This window comes from Accipiter gentilis, chromosome 16 (genome assembly GCF_929443795.1).
Source record: "Accipiter gentilis chromosome 16, bAccGen1.1, whole genome shotgun sequence".
Lineage (NCBI taxonomy): Eukaryota > Metazoa > Chordata > Aves > Accipitriformes > Accipitridae > Astur > Astur gentilis.
This window is the reverse complement of record NC_064895.1, coordinates 2,402,305-2,424,425: the sequence shown is the minus strand read 5'-3', so window position 1 is coordinate 2,424,425 and position 22,121 is coordinate 2,402,305. Positions and strand designations below refer to the sequence as shown.

At 50.4% G+C, this 22,121-nt stretch overlaps 1 protein-coding gene across 2 annotated transcripts; it reads right to left on the bottom strand.

Moving 5' to 3' along the window:
- Positions 1-1,850: 1,850 nt before the first annotated feature.
- Positions 1,851-21,411, bottom strand: SLC4A8 (solute carrier family 4 member 8). 2 transcript variants are annotated; one of them, XM_049819469.1, is made up of 25 exons: positions 21,230-21,411; positions 15,931-16,012; positions 15,096-15,230; positions 14,498-14,633; positions 14,123-14,283; positions 12,997-13,185; positions 12,739-12,827; positions 12,449-12,606; positions 11,982-12,069; positions 11,327-11,473; positions 11,059-11,150; positions 10,392-10,566; positions 10,131-10,264; positions 9,262-9,507; positions 9,053-9,158; positions 8,021-8,182; positions 7,197-7,310; positions 6,679-6,840; positions 5,831-6,082; positions 4,969-5,037; positions 4,249-4,422; positions 4,012-4,149; positions 3,484-3,581; positions 2,859-2,963; positions 1,851-2,685 (listed from the first exon to the last, which is right to left on the bottom strand). In XM_049819469.1, exons 1-24 carry the CDS (start codon positions 21,272-21,274, stop codon positions 2,876-2,878), a joined length of 3,240 nt encoding a protein of 1,079 aa, XP_049675426.1. In that variant the 5' UTR covers positions 21,275-21,411; the 3' UTR covers positions 1,851-2,685; positions 2,859-2,875. The 2 variants fall into 2 exon arrangements, with proteins under 2 accessions (XP_049675426.1, XP_049675427.1); XM_049819470.1 differs by lacking the exon at positions 8,021-8,182.
- Positions 21,412-22,121: the final 710 nt, after the last annotated feature.

The window sequence follows — 22,121 nt, the reverse complement described above, 5'->3', positions numbered from 1 at the left end:
TATTTCAGCATCTCCAAAACAAAAATAATTTCTGTATTTCTACATGTAGCACACTGGGGGAAAATAATGTAATTTAAAAAAAAAAGTATCAGCACCTTATTTATTACCTTTTTTTTTTCCCCCTTAGGGATTTCCATACACTTCATTTTAGGAAACTTTTTTGAAGGGACCCACGGGCAATTTGGGGAGCTGTTTTAAGGCACCGAAGATGAGGAAAACACCCATCCCACATCGACAGGAAGGGGGCTTGCTGCCATCTGAAGCATCACGGGTCACTTCAAGGATTTATTTTTATTTTTTAGTCCTAAAGCAACTCCAGGAACACCTTTGAGAGGGTTCCCTCCCAACATAATTTTCCTCTGCACAGGGAAATACTAAATCCTTCCAAAATAAGGAGCCGTCCACAAGTTTACGGTGTATAAAGGGGGCAGGCAGCCGTCGCGCTGGGTCTCACAGCCAGCCCGGGGGGGCTACAACTACATTTTAGATGGCCCAGAGTCACATTATTAAGCAAGACCTCAGCTTTCATTTCATTAAAAAAAAAAAAAAAGTAATAATTAAAGAAAAAACACTAGCCCTGTAAACAGCAAAAACAAAGCTTCAAACGGAGAAGACAGCCGCGCTGGGGCACGCCGCAGAAGCCTGGTTTGCTTTTTAAATAAGCAATCGCCAAGGCAGCCGCCAATATTTTGCAGCCCCCTGGGGCCAGGGGAGACGCAGACTCCCGCAGAGCTGGACCCAGCCCGTTCTTCATTAAAACTGGCACCGTTTTCCTTCCGGAGGGGGTTTTCTTTCTTTCTTTCTAAGCTGGAGAGATGCCAGGCACGTGCTGAAAACAATCCCAGCCCCTGGCCCCTGCCGGGAAGGAAAGGAGTCCAACCCGGTTCTCTCCTGTTACATAGAGGAAAATAAAAAGGGAAAACCAAAATTGTCCTACGTTAGAAGTCCAATAATCCCATTTTCCGGGCAGGGCAGCAATAGGATTGGTACCACAACCACCCAGCTCCGCGCCCAGTTGCTGTTCACTGGCTTAGTGCCAATACCTCCACAGGAATTAAAGTTTATTTTCCAAAGGGTGGAGAGATCAGGGCTCTCCTCCTCCAGGACCTTTTCTCTCTGGGGAGGGAGGGACGGCACGTCGGAGCGGCAAGCGCAGTCCCGCGCCTGCAGCCCCAGCCAGCGTGGAAGGGATGTGCACGGGCATCGCAGAGGCATAGCAGCAAGAAAAACCAGGCTTTGCACCTTTCCCTTCCTCCAAGCCTGGTTTTTTTATTTTTTATTTTTTATTTTTTTTGCTTCTCCTCTTTTTCGAAGGGCTAAACCAGCCTCCTCCCACTTCAGAAGTCACCATGCCCCGTCAGCAACAGTCAAACCCCAGTTTGCAAAACCCCAGCCCCTAAAAGCCGTCCGATTTTGGCCCTGCTTGGTGATGTCCCACTTTCATCGATAACACAGCGAGTTGATATTTTCTTTTCCGCACCCATTCTTGCAGGCAGCAACAACTTGCCGTTGTCATTTGGGGTTGGTTCGAGGCACAAAACAGCTCCCGCAGGGGCCGGGACCAGCCCACGGCAAGGCGGAGGGCTGCGAGGGGACCTTTTCTACTGGATTGTCCTCTCCTCCCAGGCTCCACAGTCATCCGACTCGACCATGTGTGCCCGGGGTGACACCGCAACCCGACGACCCCCCAAAAAAGCGAAGAGAGCGCGAGAACTGTCTCTGCTTAACAGCTTCTCCCTGCAAAGTGGCAGGGGAGGGGAGCAGGAAAAGGCATCTTCCCACTTTCCTCCCAGCAAATCCCACCCCATGAGAGAAGAGACTTTGCAAGGACGGGGTGAAAAAAAAAAAAAACAACAAAAAAACCCTACACAGAGTCCCAGGGAGATCAAAGGAAGGAAAGCAGAGGGTCAACAGAGCGGGCAGCCCAGGGGCAGAGAGCCCCAGGTCTCACCTGGCCACTCCCACGACCATACGGTGTATTAACGGTATTCAATTTTAAGTGCTCCTTACATTTAGTTTACAGCCAGGGGACAAGAAAGTGGCATTTCTGCATTTTGCAGCTGCCAGGCTGATGGAAAAAAAAAAGTAAATAAAAAAAAAAAAATGCTGTAAAACTGGAGGGCAGGGAGCAAATGCTTTTCCTTCGCCTTAGCCCAACTGCTCGGATGCTCTTTACGCTGCCCTGTCACAGAGGGCATCCCTCTCGTACCAGTAAGGGACATTAGAGTGAATTAAAGCCAGGACCCCAAACCAGACCAAAAACCCGGTCGTGATGAAGAAGAAAGTGGAGAATGCATCAAATATAGCAGAAAGTGGTTTTGTACATTCAGAGTTTATATTTGGAAAAAAGAGAAGGGAGAGGAGGAATTAGATATTAAAAAATAGCACTGAATGATAAAGCGGTAGCAGTCCCTCTACCACTACAAAACCGCAACGACACACACACATACACACGGAGGCTTAACAACACCGAACTCCCATTGACACTGATGTGCACCTCAGTTTGCTGGTCTAGAGATACCAAATGCCTGAAGCACACCAAGGATAACTGAAAACATCTGCATGGCTTTAATGGGAATCCTCCAATTAGAAAAAAAAGCGGTTTCTCCCCGTGTCTGCGTTGGCACATCCCTGAGTCACGTTCTCACTCCTCTCCTTCAAAGTCAAGATTCCTAAACATGAAAACTGAGGGACAAAAGAGAAAAAGAGGGAGAGCACCATCAATGGAAGACCTGCCGGCTGCTGCTGGTTCAGCCCCGTTCGTGGGACCACCCCAGCAGAGAGGAGCTGCTTTGCTGCCACGCTCCTCGGTGCCTGCTCCCACAGAAGCACGGTCACGTTCACATGCAATCCTTTACCTTTTTCCTCCCCGGATTCAGAGTGTTTCTGTGTTCATCGTGAGAGCCTTCCATACGGTTGTTTTTGACATTTCATCCGAGATATTAATCTCAGAAGGATCAGTCCTGCAATAAAGATTTTACATAGCAATCTGTGGTTATGGGAACTGAGGCCACCAAGGGCATTAGTATCAGCAAGAGGAACAGGGGGGCCTGCAGAATCAAAGCTCAGCATAAGCACGGGAGGTTTTGCTGGATGAGTAGTTTTGGGAGGCAAGCCTGAGAGCTGCAGAGCAACAGCTCCATACAAAGGCTCTCGCTGGTGTTTAGCCCTGGACTGGGCTCCTAAGCCACTGCTGGCACAGATCACGCCAGCAACTCCTCGTTTTCAAGTATGACGATCTCCAGCTACCATAAAGTCACTGGTGATGCAAGTTTTGGGGGTCAAACATGAGTTGTGCAACCACTTTGCTTGGGGTCAGACCCCTGTGATCACCTCCTGCAGCCCTGCCCGTAAATTTGATTTTCCCACCAAGATGACTGCTGGTTTCTATGGGATGCTCAACAGAGATTCAAGTGGAGAAAACTGTGCCAAGCACCTTTAAACTAATCTTGCCAGGGGTCCTGGCACTTGGTGGGGCTTTACCTGTCGCTGCTTTGCTTTGGGATATCCAAGTTGCTGGTCTTCCCAAGTTTCAGCTGAACTGAATTTGCAGCAGCAGCTTCCATCATCTTCTGGGACTCCTGATGTAAAAAGGGACAAGTCAAGTTCTTCGTCTTTGATCAAAGTGGAGATAAACTAAGCACCCAGCAAAAACATTGCCTGCTGCCCTCTCCTGACCCATGGCAGCTTTAGCTATTAGTGCAGTAGGGTAAAGACTTGCACTCCAAATACTTTGCAGGAGTTAAAAACACTATTATGAGCAAACCTTTCCATAATAATAACCATCTTTATTATAAGAGACTCATTTTAGAAATTATACCTCTCTTCACATGTTAAGCTCACTGCCAATTTAGGAAGAAAAAACAGGTTATAATGTGGGATCCAGGCTATTAGGATCTATTGTTATTGAGTCCTGATCTTCTCCCAACATTTCAAGACCAGCTGTGATAGAAACAGGCAATCTCACAGCCGAAGGGAGATGCCCAGCCCCGAGCACCCAGCAAGCATTACCTCTTCTTCTTTGGCTTCATTTTTGGCATCGTCCAACTTCTTCTTCTTGCTTTCTGGCATAAGGTCATCCAGAAAGCTAAGCTCTCGCTTTGAGAAGCAGAAATCCATTACTTTCCGGACAAAAACAAGAGCCAAAACCTTCACAAGTAAGAAGGAAGATGCCATGAGGTCAGCGATGATGCTACATCTCACTCAAACACTGCAAACACCCCACTGCCGAGCGGTGGCAGCTCTTACCATCATGGGAAAGATGATGGCGGCACGGGACACTTTGATGGCCCAGAGCAGGACGAGGCAGATCAGCTGGATCGCCGTGAAGAAATGCACCTTTCGCAAGGGGACGTGCCGCAGGTAGATGAAATCCGGCTGGTGTTTCGCTGGCATCCAAAACAGCTTCAAGCGATCGAAGAACTGCAAAATAAAACTGAAAAGTTGCCACCTTGGGACCACAGAAAGTTTCTGGCCTCGTTGAGAGGTGGAGGAAGTTTTCAGGATGTCGCTTGCCATGAGAAATCCTGGATGCCATTATGTTCCTCCTGGGAGCAGCATCCATTTTCCCTTCACTCCATCTATAAACCAGCTTGCCCATGAAAGCTGCCCACCAAATTGCAGTTATTCCACATTATTCTGTTATTAGCCTTTCTTGACCCACTGAATCCCCCAGCAAGGATTTCCACCAGTGGTAGAAATTGCCTTCCCTTTGCACTGAATTCCCCCTTTTTCACGTCACCAAACACTGACCTGCCCTAAAACATGAAACAGAGCGCGCTGAACTTGCCTGGGCCTCACAGCCCTATATACTTCCTTCTTGTGCCTCCACCAATCTTTTTCTTACACAAAATATTTTCATTGCTTGCTTTCGGAGAGGCTTCTTCCCATGCTACTGCTTTTTTCCTGCTTCTACAGAGATGAAATACCAGGGAGCTGACATGCTGCACGCTGTAAGAGAGTCCGTACCTGAATTCCTCTGAGCGACGACACACCCATGTAGAGAAAGACCCCATAAAGCACAGGCATTGGTATAAACTGGGGGGGGAGGGAAAAAGAAAGAAAAAAAACCACAATTTTTTTTTAATTGCCTTTTCAGTATTACCACTCTCTTCTACAGGCACTGCCTAAAATTGCCTACAGCTTTCCAGCTTCCACAGTGTTAGACATGTGTTGGGTTTAACTATTAGAGATTTTGTGTGTGCAAGCGAGCTAAGGGTCTGCTTTAGGCTGAACATTTGAGTTACATTTCCTCAGAATAATCCTTTTTTCCGCAAAGTTTGGAGGAAAATAGGTGATTTCACCCATGCTACCATATGCCACGTTCTGTGACAGTAGAAAAACATTTCTACATATGCTTGCGGCAATATGCAAAAGTGATGTGCCTCCTTTTAGCCTAGAGATGAGATTACTTTGGGAAAGAAACATGCGAGGAAGCCCATGGGGATGATGTCAGTATGTTTAGCTATTGGGAACGGCTGTTCTGAGACATTTGGGGGAGCAAACTGCAACCGATAAAGTGCTGCCTGTTTGAAAGAGAGCAGATGTACTGGTCTGAATACGCTTAATTGTAGCCCATAAACATGGGTGGGCCTGAAAGACACCTGGAAATTAAAGCAGTTGTCTTGCTTGCTTGCCTCAAGCGCACCAAACTGGGGTCTGAAGTGCTAGAAAGTGTAACCAAGGCTGGTTCCCACCATGGGTTAAGCCCCAAGGTTTGGGATCACCTCCTCCTCCGCTCCGTAACTGCTCAGGTCTGGAGAGAGGGGGCTATTTTTGTATAACCTCCAAAAAGCTCATGGTTGTTGGGTGTTTTGCATTTTCCTCTTACCTTTAACACAGAAGTGAAGAAGACAGAGCAGCCCATGAGCACAAAGATCATCAAGCCAGTGACTCTCTGCTCTCGTATCCCCAGAAACTTGGGTTGTTCTCCTGGAGCTGAGCAGTCAGACTCTACTTTGAGGCTATTCACGTGGGTGATGGACAGGACGGTCGCAGCCACAAACCAGGGCAGCCCCATCACGGAGCACACCCCGAGCATCACGGCCACCATGAAGAGGTCCAGGTGGTACCCGCATCCTTTCTGCAGGGAGCAGAACAAGAAACACAGCACCCCACAGCACAAGAGCAAGAACAACATCGCAAGTCAGACTCAAACCCTACCTGAGTGCAAGTCAACTTCTTGAAAATTTAAAACAAGAATTGGAAACAAACATGGATGTATCCAGTCTTTGTGCAAGCACCTTGCAGGAAAATCTGGCAGGAGTTCAGACAAAGTGGATTTGGAGAGTTTGTATGATATCTACTTCTCAAAAAAAAAATTTTTACTATTTTTTTCATTCATAAAGAAAGTTCCACCACTTGCAAGTAAGATGTGACTCTGAGTTAGCCCTGGCAGCTCATCAAAACGATTCATTCCCCCAGCTGCTGCTGACATTTTAAAACAAAAACGCGCTTCTATATTGCTCTAAGATTAATTTGCTGCTCCAAAAGATTGCTCATCCAAATTCCCCTGTCGTTTGCTCCCTGCGTCATCATTAACCCAGGAGAGCATCCTGCCATGACAGCCTGACGTTGTCCCAAACCAATGCCTTTACAAAGCATTTGGAATAGGAGCTTCTCCCCATACCTGCAGCCCAGAAGAGACTGGGGCTGGGGTCACCTCTTGCAGCCCCTTACCTTCAGCCTGTGCTCCTTCCTGTTCACAATAACGGCAGTGATCTGCTGGTCCATGAATATCAAGATGGTGCAGAGCAGAGCTGGGATGAGTGCAGCCAACACCGTCCACCAAGGGTTGGGTCCTATGGGGTTGATGAACCACCCGCGGTCGTCTCTGGTAGGCTGCAACAAAGCCCACACATCAGCATCATCTCCCAGCCCAGGCACTCCACTGGTTTTGATTTTCGCCTTCATCCCCGTGTCAGAGCACCTCCCAGCCCTGGCTTCATGTCCCCCTCTCCCATGGGGTTCAGCAGTGCCAGTGTCCTCTTTGCAAGCACCTCTAGATACTTCTCCTGTAGGTATCTAGTTTTGGGGGCTGCCTTCTCGTTTCTGGAAGGAAACGATGGACTTGGAGGTGGAAGAGGAGATGGTCACACCACCAGCATCTCCTCCAGACTCAGCCCTGTCCTGCCCCGACATCTGCTTGTGGCATTCCCAAGGGTTGAAACCCGCCCCATGCCAAAGCACCCCATTACCTTGAACATATGGGGGACATGGAGCTTCGGTGATGGGATTCCAACCATGAAGTCGATGAGCACCATGATGACAATGGTGAGGAAAACAGCAAAGTCACTCACTGTGGACCGTACCTGGGGCAAAAAAACAGAGCTGAAAGGGGCATCGCAAACAGGGCTATGACGTGAGATGGAAAAGTTGGGGACATCAACAACATTTAGGCTGGTTAACAAGATCCCACCACTCTGAGGACATGCAGCCTAATCCCTTGGTTAGATACTGTTGCTGTGTTTGTCCCTGTGAGATCTGGTGTCAGATAATGAAAAAAAGTCTAATTAGGTGGAAGAGGTTGTTTGAATTCAAACCTTAAAAAAAAATAAAAATATTAAAAACATAAGGAAACATGTCTGCCACTACCGCCACACTCACAGCTAAAATGGGAATAAGGCACTGAGGCATCATTTGTTCCTCAAAAGGAAGAAAAAGTGTCTTTTTTTATGGCAGCTCCTCATTTGAATCAACTTTCCCCTTGAGCACATAATGCACAGAAGGTGGGGGAAAAAAAAAAAAAAAAAGCCAAACAACTTTGGAAGACCTGATTTCCCACTGCCTGAGCAAAAAAAAGAAATCGCTCTGGGGCAGGTCACAAGGCAGGTGGGAAGTGCTACAGTTGTTTTGCAGTCATGGAAATGAGTGAGAGACATGCAAGCTGATGGAGAGCTTGGCCTTCAAGGTCAACGTTTCCCAGCTTGACCAAGTGGTGGCAAATACTGCTTAGTGCTCCAGGAAAGCCATTTTGGGAAATGAGTGTGGAGACTGCTGCTGGCCACCATCTTCTACCTACTCTGGTTGGGAAGTAACGGCTGGTTTTAAACTTCTTCAATAAGCTCGACAGGACAAAGGTGGAGAAGAAGAGGATGCAGCACCAGAAGAGGACATTAGGCGTGTAGGGGCCATTGCGTCCACAGGCAGGTCCTTGAAACTCTCCATGCAAATACCGACATTCCTGGAGAAACAGAGCGTCAGGACACAAGGCAGTGCACGTGCAGCAAGGAAACCTTGGATAACGAGGGGGTTTTGAGGATCTTGGTCCAAGATCCATGACCTTATGATTACTCCTGCCAATGGAGATTTATACTTAATGAGCAGCAGCAGCTGAACAAGTGACACATCGAACTACACAGAGGAGAGCAGGGAGATGAGATGTGATGGGACACCATACCACAGACCCACAGCACATCCTCCACTTGAATGGCAGGTAACCATGGCTGAAGAAGACACCAGAGGGGAAGGAAACGCTGGAAACTCTTGGGGATGGAGAAAGAAGGAACGGGGAAGGAGGGCTAAGGCAACCATGGTAGGCAAGGAGAAGAGACAAATCATCCCTTCCCAGTGGAGGACTCATAGAACCTGGCCAAGAGGGGATGAAAATGTCCATAAGACATCTCCCAGCCTATGCCTAGGCTCTGCTTCCAGCAACAACAGCCCAAGAGGCTGCTCAGACATGCAAATTTATGCATGTACCTACAGACAGCACTGAATAAGAAAGCAAGGCCTGGAGTTATTAGGAACCAATTAAGGAAGCCAATTACTACCTTCAAGCATGAACTTAAGTCCTCCAACTTCCTGCAACAGGGTTGAGGAGGACAGTTATGACCCACCGTGTCGTGGACAAGGTGGGCTGGACAAGGTGGACTCTCCTTCCCAGGACCAAGCAGGTTAAAACCACACATTTGATTTAAGCAAGGACATTTCCGAGCAGGACTAGCACAGTTTGAAGCCCATCATCACTTGAAGGGCTCTGACTTTTGCACAATGCAAATGCGCCCGGACCCCACGGCCGTGGCACGAGGAAGCAGTGGCTCAGGGCACTTACGGTCACCGTGAGGTTTTGCCAGGTGACACCAGACACATTGATCTTGTTGCTCGCCCAGAAACGCAGGGTTTCGTTGCTGGGATGGGTCGGTGCCTCACACTTACAGCTGGGAGGAGAAAAGCCAAGACAGGGGTAAGGGAAAGGCAACGGAGGTGCAGCCCTGAGCTCCTGCCAAGGGGCAGCAGCATTTTAGGAGGAAAAAAACCCACTAGTAGATGGTGAGGAAGTCGAGCTTGCTGTGCATGTGCACAGGGTAGGTCTCTCGCAGGTGACTCAGCTTCTCGAGAGCCTCGTAGATGAAGATGATGCAGATGAGGGAGGCGAAGGCTTCTTCGGTGAAGCGGGTGATGTAGCACACCAAACAGCTGGCGTCGGTGGCCACCAGCACTATGCAGAAGAAGGCTGTCCACAGCCCGATGCACACCCGCAGAGAGAGATAGGAGAGCGTGTACTCCCTGGGAAACCAAAATAAAACAAAGGGTTGAAAGGCCAGCAAGAGGCTCTGAGCCATGCCTTCCCGCGGGGAAAATTGGGAGCAATTGAGGAGCGTGTCAAGGCTGCGGATGGTAAATGTAGTTGCCATGTACTACTACAGACAGCCTCGGGGCTTGGTGCAGGGCGTGGGCCTGCAAGGAGGAGAGGCCAATTATTTAATTATCATTATCTAACAATTATCTCGTTTTAATACCTTGGAGGCTAATTGAGGTTAGGTTCCTGTTGTGGAAGGTGGTATTCTCCCACATCACCCTGATGCCCTAACACCAAAACCAGCTGGTTTTGCACCCAGTCACCTGCTGCCAGCAAGTTGGGGTTTAATAATAAATTTAATTGCAATAAGGGTGGTTCAACTCACATCAGTCATCACAACAAAAGGACTGTCACGGAAAATACCCGTTTCACATGAAAAGCTCCTACTTTTTCAATAAAATCATCAAAACTCAAAATATTTCAGTGGAAAAATATTTGGATAGTCTATTTTCTTTGGATAGAAAAATATTTTTTAAAAAAATCATCTTCTCTCCATCACTGCTGCCTTCTGAAGGCTCTCACAGCACCCAGCTGCAGCAGCCAGCCTTACTTGCAGAATTTGTAGAGAATCTTCTCAAACACGAGGACGGGTCCGGTGCTGCCGAGTATGGTGAGAGGTTGGCCAGCAAAGAGGGAATACACCACGCCGGTCATGGATGCGCCCAGCAGCGACTCCATGGCACTCTATCCGGGGAAGAGAGAGTAAAGAAATCATTAGGGGAAAACAAAAACCAAAGCAAATTCACTGCAGCAAGGACTCCTGCGTGAGTTTTGTCCTCCCCCATGCCACCCAAGAGAGAGAGGTGCTCACTATGTGGCCACTGGTCGCCTCCCCCAGGAGTCCCCCGAAGGTGATGACAGGGGACATGCAGGCACAGTAGAGGAAGAGGAAGGATGCCAGACACTGCAGGCTCAGACCATCCCGAAAATCACTCCAGAACCACGGGGCTTTCCGCTTCACATCCAGGATCAAACCTCCAAAGAGCCTGGAGGATGGAAAAAAAATAAATATACTTTTTTCCTGGAAGACCACACTGAGTTTTCGTTGCTGCAGAGGGCAATCACAGGCACAGAAGAGCTTCCATTGCTAAAAAGAAGCACTCTCCTTCGTCCCATTTGATACCCAGTAGAAACAGAGGCTCGCAAAAAAAATCCTCCAACAAAAAGGAAAAGGACCCAACCTGAGAGCCTATCCCCTTTTATTGCAACACTCCCTTGCTTTGGGAAGCAGCAGAACTCTACCTGGAGGTATTTACACATCTGCTTCCACCCCAAATCAAGAAAACCTGAGTGCAATGGTGATGCTGTGGCTGAGCCCAGCTGTCCAGATCTCCCACCTGCCCAGCCCAGGGGACCAACCTGGTAATGTGGAGCCCCTTCATAGAACCAACTAACCCCAAAAACCTGCTAGAAGGAAAGGTGCATGCTCAGATTTTAGAGGCAAACAGAAAAAAAACCCAAACTATTACAGCTCCCACCTTCCCGTCCGCTCCAGTTCAGGACCGCTGTGTTTCTCCGGCTTGCTGTGAGAAGCATTGTCATCGAGAGCTCCTGGCATCTTCCTTTTTTCCTGTTAAAATGGATGTAAGATAAAGATATGTATTTGTAACCACTTGTTACTGAGTGTTGTGCTTCTGGTCTGGGTATGTGACTATGTCAAACTGAATTTGGGTCCCTGAACATCATCCCCAGCCGTGCTGCTGTCCTGCCCGTCCCCCTCGCGCCTCCCTTTGCCGCAGCACCCACCTGCGAAGGGACGTTTTTGGGGGGCTCGATTCGGATCGATGGATCCCACTCTCCTGGTGGCAAGACCGTGACCTGATCCAGAAACTCGTCGATGCCAGCCACGAGGTCAGTCTGGTTCTTGGCTTTATAGGCAACATCATGGAAAACCTGCCGACAAGAGACAACCTGGTAAAAGGACAACCCAGCTCGGACACCCTCACCAGTGCAATAAGCTCTTGGCTAAATACAAGATAATTTTGCCCAAATTTCCTGCTGGAAATGGCAGGAAGTATTCCCCCAAAAGGAAAAAATCTGTCCGTTGTGGTAGTTGTAATCATCTCCTCCACGAGGCCCCCGTCCCCCTTGGCACACCACAGCCTTTTGCTTAAAGAGCAAGAGAAGTTTTACTGGCCCTGGCAATGCCACCACTGGGGACAGCGTGCTGGGGACCCCGGGGAGAAGGACGAGGTGCAGAATGTACCCCGGGTGGGATTTCAGCCTCCAGGATGTGGGGTGATGCAAATCCACATGTTTATTTTGGGGTGAGAATGAGGGGTGGGGTGTTTGGAGAGCTGCGGGCAGCTGGGACAGCAAATCCTCTTCCTCACTACTACAGAGACAGGGAGAGGTGAAGAAAGCCAAAAATGACCTGGAGAGATCTCTTATCTCATCATACCTCATCCGTCATGATAGTAGCCATGGACCTGCCAATCTCATGGTACTGATGGGCTTTTCCTTCTGGCCCAAGCAAAACAAACAGGAACCTGGGCAAGAAAAACAAAATGAGAGAGAACGTGTCCTTGCTAAAAGGGCACCCAAGGAAATCCCCAAGAGCTCCCAGCCCAGAGCACGGCTCGAGATGGGACACACAGGCTCAGTGACTTGGCGAAGAATTTGAAATTCATCAAAACCGATCACAAATTTAATTTTTGGGCCAACATTTTCATTAAAATTGGCCAATGGCTTTAAAAACTACAGTAGGGAAGGGAGAAATGAAGGCAAGGAGATGTGAGTGGGAGAAATGTCCTTGCTCCCACTGGTCTTGTTCCCTTGGGACACCAAACCGATGCATGCAATTTGATGTTATTGGGGGGGGGGGGGGGGGGGGCGGTTAAATAAAAACTTTGCGCTTCCCATTCAGACCTCGTTGGGATGGGAACTTCTGTCATGCCCGAGAGGAGGACAGCCGGTGTCAGACGGACAAATGCCACGATGGGCTGGCGAAGGAAATCCAGCTCTCCTACGAGCACATTGGATGCTTCAGCCCCAGTGGGAATTTTCTTCATGAAATGCAGCTCCGCCTGGGCACAAGCAGCAATTTTCAGGCAATTACCCCAAAAGCAAAGCCCACAACACTCCGCAGCACACCCTGCAACCAAGTTTGCAAGAGCAAATCTGGCCCTAAAGGCATAAGAAAGCTACAAGTGTCTCACCTTGCTTAAATCCATTGCGCCGGTCTCGTGGTTCACCCCATTTTTAGCCTCTGCAGCGGTGGGAGAAGGATGAGGGGTGAGTGTTTGGGCTGGTGGGAAAAAGAAAGACACTCAAAAAAGACGGACAAGGAGCAATTGGGACGCTTCTCCTTTGCCAGGACGAGTCTAATGAGGCCAAAGCCCTGCAGAAACCTTCACCTGGTGCCAAAGCCCTTCAGAAATCCTCACCTGGTGCCAAAGCCTGGCAGGAACCCTCACCTGGCTTGTCGAGGAGGTGCAGGTCCGACTGCCTCTTGCTCACATCAGCAAATGAGCGGACGATGGGGAGAAGGTTGTTTCTTTTCTTCTCGTTCTGATGGTGGTGCTTCTTCAAAAGGACCTCTCGAACTTTCGCCCGCATGCGCTCGTCAAACTCCGTGGACTGTTCTTGCTGGCCCAGGATCATATCTGGGGATGGCAAAGGGAAATGAAGCCGTCAAAGCAGAACCCCCCCCCAAGTCCCGACCCCTGAAGCCCCCGGGGAAGGCTGTGCCACAGAGGATAACCTAATGCAGGCTCAGCCTTCCTTAGCAAGACGTTTTCATACAGTTCAGCCTTTGCAGCAAAAGCAAGAATTTTCTTTTGCTACAAACCATCATTAAAGTGCTTATTCACCACTCCGCTAAGATAATTATTTCCCATTCTAAAGAATGCAATTTTCTTGCCTGATCTGGCCTTTCTGTCTGACTCTACACATTTAACCAAATTATAAGCAATCTATAGCACAGACTTTCCCAGAGTTTCCATGGCCAATTGACTGCAATTTGCTGAGCCCAGGGAGAAATGTGCTAAGAACAGCTCTGACTTCTCCAGCCCTTGAAAGGGGTGAATGGAGACCTGCCAGTCAAAGATAATTTCTCCAAAGCTGCTTTTTCAATTAACTTCAATTATCTTCCCCACAGAGATACACTGCTTGGTCATGTGCCAGAAAAACTCTGCCTTTAAAACTCTTAAATCCTGCATGTTAAGGTAAAAGAAAAAAAAAGAATGTGAGGAAATGGCTTGTAATAAATAGTTTATTTAAGGACATTCAGCTTTTATGCAGACTCCATATTTCTAAGAGCAGCCTGCTAAGCCCTGACACACACGCCTTTTTGGCTGGAGAATATTCTCTAATTGCTTCTCTAACCCCACAAATTGCTTTCAAAAGGATCCCCTATTGGAAGAAAAAACTGCTGCGATTGTTGCACACCCAGTCTACATCCAAAACCAACTTTATGACTTAAAAACCCAGTGGGACTTCTGGAAAAGGACCCACCATTGGGGCAGGGTTTGATTCGGGAGTGAAGGGCACCGTGGCGAGCCAAGCTCGGCCATTCCCGGAGGGATATGGCACCCACAGTACCTGCAATCTCTTCGATGCTGTTGGCACAAATGTCCAGCAGCACTGTCCCGTTGATGATGCAGCTCCTCAGCTCAAAGAGGCTGTGCAGGGACAGCGTGGCCACGTAGGGCTTGCTCCAGCGCTCACCGCCGTCTTCCACGTCCTCCTCAAACTTCAGCCACCTGCGGACATCGGGCACCATCAGCCCCATTGCAAGAAAACAGCCCCAGCTCTGCAACCCCTTTGACAGATCTACGGTGTGGCAAGAGGAGAAGGCTCCTCGCGTCCACACCTGCAGCCGCAAAAGCTTCGTGTGCCGGAGAGCAGAAAGCAGAGCCCGCAGGTGCTGCCGGCGTGGGGACTCCTCTCCCACCGCAGGCGGCAGCAGGGATTTACCTTGCCGTTTCCTTCCACTCAGCATCTTCACCTTCTTTCACGCAGATCTCATCTAGCTCGGTGAACAAGTCGTGGGGAACATGCTGCTCGTCCTCCTCGGTCCCAAGGATGAACTGCACCCGTTGGGACGGGGTGTCTGGGGGCAGAAGACAAAGCCCCATCCCATTACCGCACCTAAATATGGCCCATCACGCTCACGTGCAAAGTGGCCATCTGATCAGCACCAGTTCAGCCATAAATACGGGGCTGGCCCCTCTCCCCTGGTTCTGTCCGGGCTTGCACAGAGCCACAGAGAAGGAGAAGCATCTATTCCACCTTTGCATAAGGATAGGCTGCTTTCCTTCCCCACATTGCCATTTTTAAAGTCAGGATCCCTCTAAGGAAGACGAGCCCAAATTTATTACACATTTAACTGCCTTAAAAAAAAAAAAAAAAAAAAAAAAAGAGAAAAGTTTGGAAAATGGTGGTCTTGCTAAATAATGCCACTTTCCCTTGGAGGAACAGCAAGGCACACAAACTAGCCACACGGATCTGCTTGCAGAAGCCCCCACACCCATGTAGCCCCAAGGAGTTTAGCGAACGCCATGACGGGACTTACAGTGGTAGCCCTGCTCCGTCGGAGCAGAGTCCTTCTCCCGTTCCCGCTTCCGATGCTTCTGGCTGTGGGGTCGGTGATGCCGGTGGCTCTGCCTCACCAGCGGCATCCGCACACCCACGTACAGGGTCCGGTGGCCTGCAAAAAAGAGGCATTTGCAGCACTTTCAGCATTGTGGCGATGGTTGATGTGGCAGTACCTTGTTAAGCCACGGTTAAATCCCAGGAGAAACACCAACTTCTTTTAATTTTTCTTTCACTGGACCTCCTTTTTTCCAAGCCTATTTTACTAGAACTTTGCAAAAGCAGAGCAACAACAAGTGATGGCTCCGGGTCATCTAAAAGTGCTCTGGAAGTATCAAACCTCTTCTCAAATTCCAGCTCTGACTGGACAAAACTCAGACTTGCTCATTACGCAGCAACAGAAGGTAATTATTTTTAAAATCTTTGTATGGCACAAGGCGACAAGAGAAGATCAAATCAGTCCCATGATAATGAACTCCAGAACAAAAAAAGAAAATCACAGCCCAGTGTCTGCAGCCATCAAATTATTCTCCTGACCTCTCCAAGCCAGGAGCAGCCTCTGCGAGAAAACAAGCCGTGAATTATCCAGCCCTGTGGATAACACTCACACCATGGCCTCCGCGGTGGCTTTTTCCTTCTGTTTAAAAGCCACAATATTAAAAAATGTGAAAATAACTGTGCTGCTTTATTAAGAAGCATGCCACGTTTTGCTGCACATGACATGACACTGAGCAAAGGACGTTGTAGGGACTTTGTGCAATGGGAAAATGCACCGGGCTGGTGGCCCCTCTACCAGGATCTCAGCAGAGACTCACCTTCCAACTCCTCCTTCTCATAGTGAATATTGACAACATTGCTCGTTCTTCCCCGGTCAATCACTGCCTCTTCGTCGTGTCTCTGTTTAGCAATGAGAAGAAGGGAAAACTTGGATCTGGGGGTGGAGAGTTCCCTTATGTCCTCCCAGCCATCATCCACCCCTGCGTCCAGGTGAGTCCACAAGCATCACGCCTCTGCGTGCCTCCTTTTCCAGGCATGGCCCTAAAAACATCGACTCGTAGGGGGGGTTTCTTCCCATACCGAAATAAAACAGCCCATAACATCACCTATATTTTATACAATGTGAGTCTGGAAGTATTTACTACAGCAGGAGAGGGCTGAGTGTTTCAGACCATTAAAAAAAATACCTCCAGCTTTGTTCTTGTGGTTCCTTTCTTAAAAAAAAAAAAAAAAAAAAAAAAAAAAACAAACCAACAACAGGGATTTCCAAACTGGGAGGGGGGAAAAAAAACCCCTGCACTTCTGATCACAGCAAGTTTCAGTCTCTAAACGTGATACCTGCAGGACTCACTAGATGGCACTTGGCCACAGGACATGGCCACCAACAACCTCCAAAGGCCCTCAAGAACCTGCAAGGGCGAAGCTTCGTCTTCAGCCCAATGAGGCTCGGGCTTCCCTTGGTGCAAGCACACTTTCCGTGGAAAACATGAATTTTCTCCTTGCGAAAGCCAAGGGCTCAGAGCTAATGCCTTCCTCGCCTGAAACACCACTGCCGGCACTGTATGAAGAGCATTTGTGCCTTAAAAGCCAAAGGAGAACTACAGGAGCAAAGAGAAATAATTCACTTTGCTTCTCTTTTTCCCTTGCCACCAGGGCCGGGGAAGGGGATTGCCAGGATTACTGCATTCAAAAAACAAAAACCTGACTACATCTCACACTCGAGTCACAACTGCAGCTTTGAAAGGGCCTCCTGGAAACACTCGGTATCTTTTTTCCCCTCTTCATGCTGCATTTTTAATTGCTATGAATCTCTTAAATATGGAAGAAAATACGTTACTGCCACTCGGTTTCTCCTTCCTTGCCTGCATGGACAATAACTAATCCAAGAAAACCCCAATCTGTTCACCCATGCAAAGAAAAACTCTGCAGTGCCCAAACACCCTTTAGTTTTCATCTGTTTTCAAATTATTCCTGTATTAAAGGCACAAAGGGGAAGGTTTGGGACTACTGAGTTTCTGAGTTTTGTCTTTGCAAGCCCATTGCTGTCATCACAGCAACTAAAAACTATTCAAACAAAAAAAAAATGCACCAAGATTCACACCCAGTTGCTCGATTTCTGACACTGAAGTTTGAAGAAGAGCAAAATACCAAGAAAACTGGGGGAACTGGCAGGGCTGTTGGACAAAATTCAAGAAGCAAGAGCTACACCGTGCACTGGGAAACAGCCCAAAACAACCAAAGCTGTAATTTTCAAGTAAAACTTCAAACGCCGCGCTGGCGCACGCTACCCATTGTACTAATAATGGTGCATTAACCATGAAGACTTAAGAGAATAAATAACTTCTTATTATTTAAGCTGCAAATACTAATGAGAAATCTGCTTTTTATCCCCCAAATTCCTGCTTTGACTGCATAGCATCACCTGCCGCCACATGGCAGCAACGCTCAGGAAACCACACGCCTCCCAGTCACCGGTTAATTTGACGAGCGAGAGGAACAAACGCTCCTGTCTGGAAATGACTTTGCTGGTCCTTGAGTCCTAATTTCAGAGCCGACTTGTTGCTACCTCCCCGCCAGCTCCCGGGACTCGCCCACGTTAGCCGGCAGCCGGATTATCACGCGCCTGTGGCTTTCCTGTCCTCTCTCCGATGACAGCCTCCACCACCCTCCGTCCCTTTTCTGAGCATCCTGCTCCCCTCCGGATTTGCCAAAAAAAACACCAACCCAAACCCCAACCTCGGAAAAGGCACTGGATGAAAGGGCTTAATAAAATCGCTTTAAATCGCAATGTGAATAAAATCGCAAGCTCGAGTGCGTTACGCCGGTGTTAGAGTGGGAATAAACGGAGCGATTTGGGAGTTGCAGCTTTCAAACGCCCCATGAGCAACACAGGGAAAGTCCCCTTCTCTCTCAGAAACCGTTTTGCCTCTGTGCTCCGACCAGCACTGCCAAACCTGCCCTCAGCAGCCCTCCCTAATGCAAAGCATCTCCCCCTGCCCATCCTTCTGCGCTCCGGGGAAATGCCAGTGGGATTTTGGGAAGAGTTTTCCTGCTGTTTGGGGGATGCTCAGCCCCGGCCGTGCTACCTGGAACTCTTCCAGAAGTTGTCATTTTGTAAACCCCATTCCAGTTCATCCTCACGTCGGTCACCAGTTTGGGGGGATAACTGAACCTGCAGATCATTGGGGGGGCCAAATTCCCCTGGGACACGGGGGTAGCCAGCGACACCCAGCCCAGGGACCACTACGGAATCGGAATCTCTGATGCAGATCCAGGCAGCTATTTAAAGCCATGCACCCCAAGACTCTTCACGCTTGGAACACGTAGTGGATGGGGAGAAACCAGCTCTGTTTTGAGCAAAAATTATCCGGAATAGAGAAATGGGGTGTAAACGCCACATCCTGCTGGGCCAAAAGGCATAGGCGGCGTTTGGGTGGATTTAAAAGCACAAGCTGCCAAAATACAAGTGAGGTGCAAACCGTTGGGAAAATAAACGTTGTGGAGCGACACTGATTTTCATCAAAATCTCCTGCAAAAAATCAGGGCATTTCAGGAAGGTCTCGCTTTGGCACAGCCTCCATCCCTTTGGTGCTTCAAGAAATCCTCGTTAGCTAGACCAAGTCCTAGCATGGTACGGAAATCTCCAGATAAGCAACATTTTTTACTCTCCTCGCTTCCTCCAGCTATCTCCAGCTCTACTTTATTTTCCGAGCTGAGCTAATCCGTCATTTCCATCCTACAAATTCATTTGCTCTAATGAACTTCCTCCCCGGCGCCGCTCGGCACAAAGGTTAACTGCCTGGCTTGCCCTGAAAGGCGACACGGGGTGTAAAATAACACGGCAAAGGAAGGTGACACCGAGGTCTAATCAGTTAAAATCCCATCGTGATCCAAGCTTGGATCCCCACTGCTTTTGTATTATTTAGCATTAAAGCTTCAGGAGCAAAAATAGCAGGAAATGGGACAAGTGGGCACCTCCGGCTCTGCGGCAAGATGCTCCAAGCATCCCATCGCCCTTCCCCAGCCACCGCAGCATCCCCAAAATTGCAGCAAGCCTTGCACAGAGATGCCATCAAAGGAAACGGCCCCACTCAAAACTCGTTCGGTCCCAGTTAAGCCACTCAAATGGACTTAGAGTGGTGATTTCATCGAGGAAATTGCTGGAGGAGTTAAGGATTTAATAGAGCTGCAGGGTTGTTGACCTGTGGGCTTGGGAGGGGATGGAGCAAGAAGGAGAGATGCCTCCGGAAAGCAAATTCTCCCATCCCGGGATGGGTACCAGCACTCACAAATGCTTTGCCCTCCCTCTCTGTCCTTGTCCGCTGCTGCCAGGCACCTGGAAAACATCAAATCATCGAAACTGGGCTGGGAAAGGGGACGCCGAGCTTCGCGTTGCTCACCATTGAGTTTTGGAGCAGCCGGAGCTGTTCCACTTCACTATTTTCTAAGCGCAAAGATCTGGCTGGCTGCTTTGAAGCTGGTTTTGTCAGGGAGCTGAAAGTAATTATTGCTTGTAAAAATGAAATCAGAAATCGCTGGAGCAAAGGAGGAAAACACGTTTTGACACGGCTGCGGTGAACCCCTTCGTGTCACGAGCTTGGTGCATCCTCTCCCTGCGTCCATTCAAGAAAACTTCTCCAAATTATTATTTTGCTGAGATTTTTTGGTCCCAGCAGCAGAGAGAGGGATTTTTGAGTGTCTTGCCTCAGTTTACCTGCTGAAGAAAGAAAAATCTTTCCTTGGGGAAGCTTTGGTCTAATTGAGGATGAGGAAAAGCACAAAGCAAGAGGTTCGGGTCCGGCTTTGAGTCCTCCTGGTGCCAGGGGAGGCTGAAAGCATCGCGTGAGCAGGAAAACCTCATATCCGGCCCCGTCGTCCCATCACACACAAGCAGGACCAGCCACCAGCAGTGGGAGGGAGGATTAATGTAATTAATCTCACCCAGAGTGTAATTCATAACACTGATCCCAATGTTATTATGGGATGAGGGTAACAGGGGTCAAATTATGGGGCTGCTCTGGTGGCAGAGCAGGAGACCCCCTCCTTGCCCCTCTCCATCTCCATCCTCTCTGGACAAAGCCACCCGTCCCCATGACTCCCTCTTTTGCAGTTGGGGGGGTCAGCAGGGACCCCCCCTCTGGTTCCTAGGCCAGGATTTGGGCTGTGATGGGGACTGGCCCCAGGTGCTCACAACAGGAGGGGACAGGTCTCCAGACCCCCAAAGTGGGGTTGCGAGGTGGGGGGGGGGGGGGGGGGGAACACAGGTCACAGCCGAGCATCATCGGGACGTGACTGTCATCCCTTGCTTGGGGGGGATGTAAATTCCTTTCACCCTTTCCCACGAGCTGTCATTTCAGGGCAGATTAATTAATTCCCCACCTCTCGTTTGCCACCGAGAGCAGCTCCTCCAGCCGGGTCCCATGGGTGCAGCGGGGGGGGGGTCGGGTGGGCCCTCCCCGGGGACAAGGAGATGCTGAAAGAGGGGGGACCACCCCGCTGCCTCCCACCTGTACCCCAGCACCGGGCACATCTGGGGGACAATAGCCGAGCCCCCCCCCCCCCCCCGGTGACTGGGTGGGGTGGGGGCTCTGCGGGGACAGTAGCCTTTGTCCCCCCTCCAAAGGGCCGCAGCATCACCCTGGGGGGGGGGGGGGGTCACATTAGATATGGAAGAGGGGAGAAGGGGGGCCCGGCAGGGAGCCCCCCACCAGGCATGGCGCAGGAGCCTTCCTCCCCTCCTCACATCCCTCCTGCACCCACCCTGGGGGGACCCCTCGCCCCCTTTTTTTGCACCCCCAGCCCCTCCTCATGCAGATACCTTGCTGATACCTCACCCCCCCCCCCTTTCCAGAGGCCTAGCACCCCCTTGCACACCCCCAGCCCCCCATTTTACACCCACACCCCCCCACATACACCTTGCAGATGCCCTTCACCCTCCTTCACACCCCCCTTACACACACCCCCCCCCCCTTGCAGAAGCCTTCCCTCCTCCATACACACACACACACCCCCCTCAGAAATACCGCAGTGAGCAGCCACGGAGCATCCTCCGGCTGTACCGGGCATCCCCCCCCCCAAAAAAAATCCTCCATCTTCCCCCCCCCCCCCCCCAGTAACCTGGTAGCTGAGGATCCCGTCAGGCTCGTTGCTCCCGGCGGGCATGGCTGGGCCGGGGGAGGGGGCCGGGCTCCCCCCCCCGGGGTTTGGGGGGGGTAAAGGGGAGGGGGGGGGGGGGCCCCACAGCCGGCTGCAGCCCCGGTGCCGCTTTACACCGGCTCCACCATCTCCCGGAGCCGGGGCCAAACCCCGCCCAGGGCCGGGAGGAGGAGGAGGAGGAGGAGGAGGAAGGGCCGGGGGGGGGGGGGGGGGCAGCGCCCTGGTAGGGCACTGCGGCCCCGCTTCGGTAGGACCCCCCCCCATCCCCAGCCTCCCCCAGCATCATCCTCCCGGCCCCTTCAGCATCAAACCCCCCCCCCCCCGGCCCAGATCCCCTCCAGCATCTTACTGGTCCCCTCCATAATCATCCCCCCCCCCCCCCCCCCGGGGACCCTCCAGCATCACCCCCTGATCCCCCAGCATCACCCTGATCCCCCCCCCCCCAACATCGCCTCTCTGATCCCCCTCCAGCATCACCCCCCAGCATCACCCCCAGCTCACCTCCACGTCCCCAAATCCCCCCCCAGCATCACCCCCAGCTCCCCTCCACGTCCCCAAATCCCCCACCAGCATCACCCCTGATCGCCCCCCAGCATCACCCCCAGCTTCCCCTCCATGATCACCCTGTTCCCCCCACCTGGGGACCCTCCAGCATCGCCCCCTGATCCCCCAGCATCACTCTGATCCCCCCCCCCCAACATCACCTCTCTGATCCCCCTCCAGCATCACCCCGATCCCTCTCTAGCATCACCCCTGATCCCCCCCCAGCATCACCCCCAGCTCCCCTCCAGCATCACCCTGTTCCCCCCCCGCAAGCATCACTCCCAGCTTCCCTTCAGGTCCCCAAATCCCC

Coding starts and splice junctions, on each gene's coding strand:
- SLC4A8 (XM_049819469.1), bottom strand. CDS start 21,274: ATGCCCGCCGGGAGCAACGAGCCTGACGGGATCCTCAGCTACCAG. Junction 10,265..10,391: donor AGGCGACCAGTGGCCACATA/GTGAGCACCTCT, acceptor TTCCCCGGATAG/AGTGCCATGGAGTCGCTGCT. Junction 4,150..4,248: donor CCATCATCTTTCCCATGATG/GTAAGAGCTGCC, acceptor TTACTTGTGAAG/GTTTTGGCTCTTGTTTTTGT.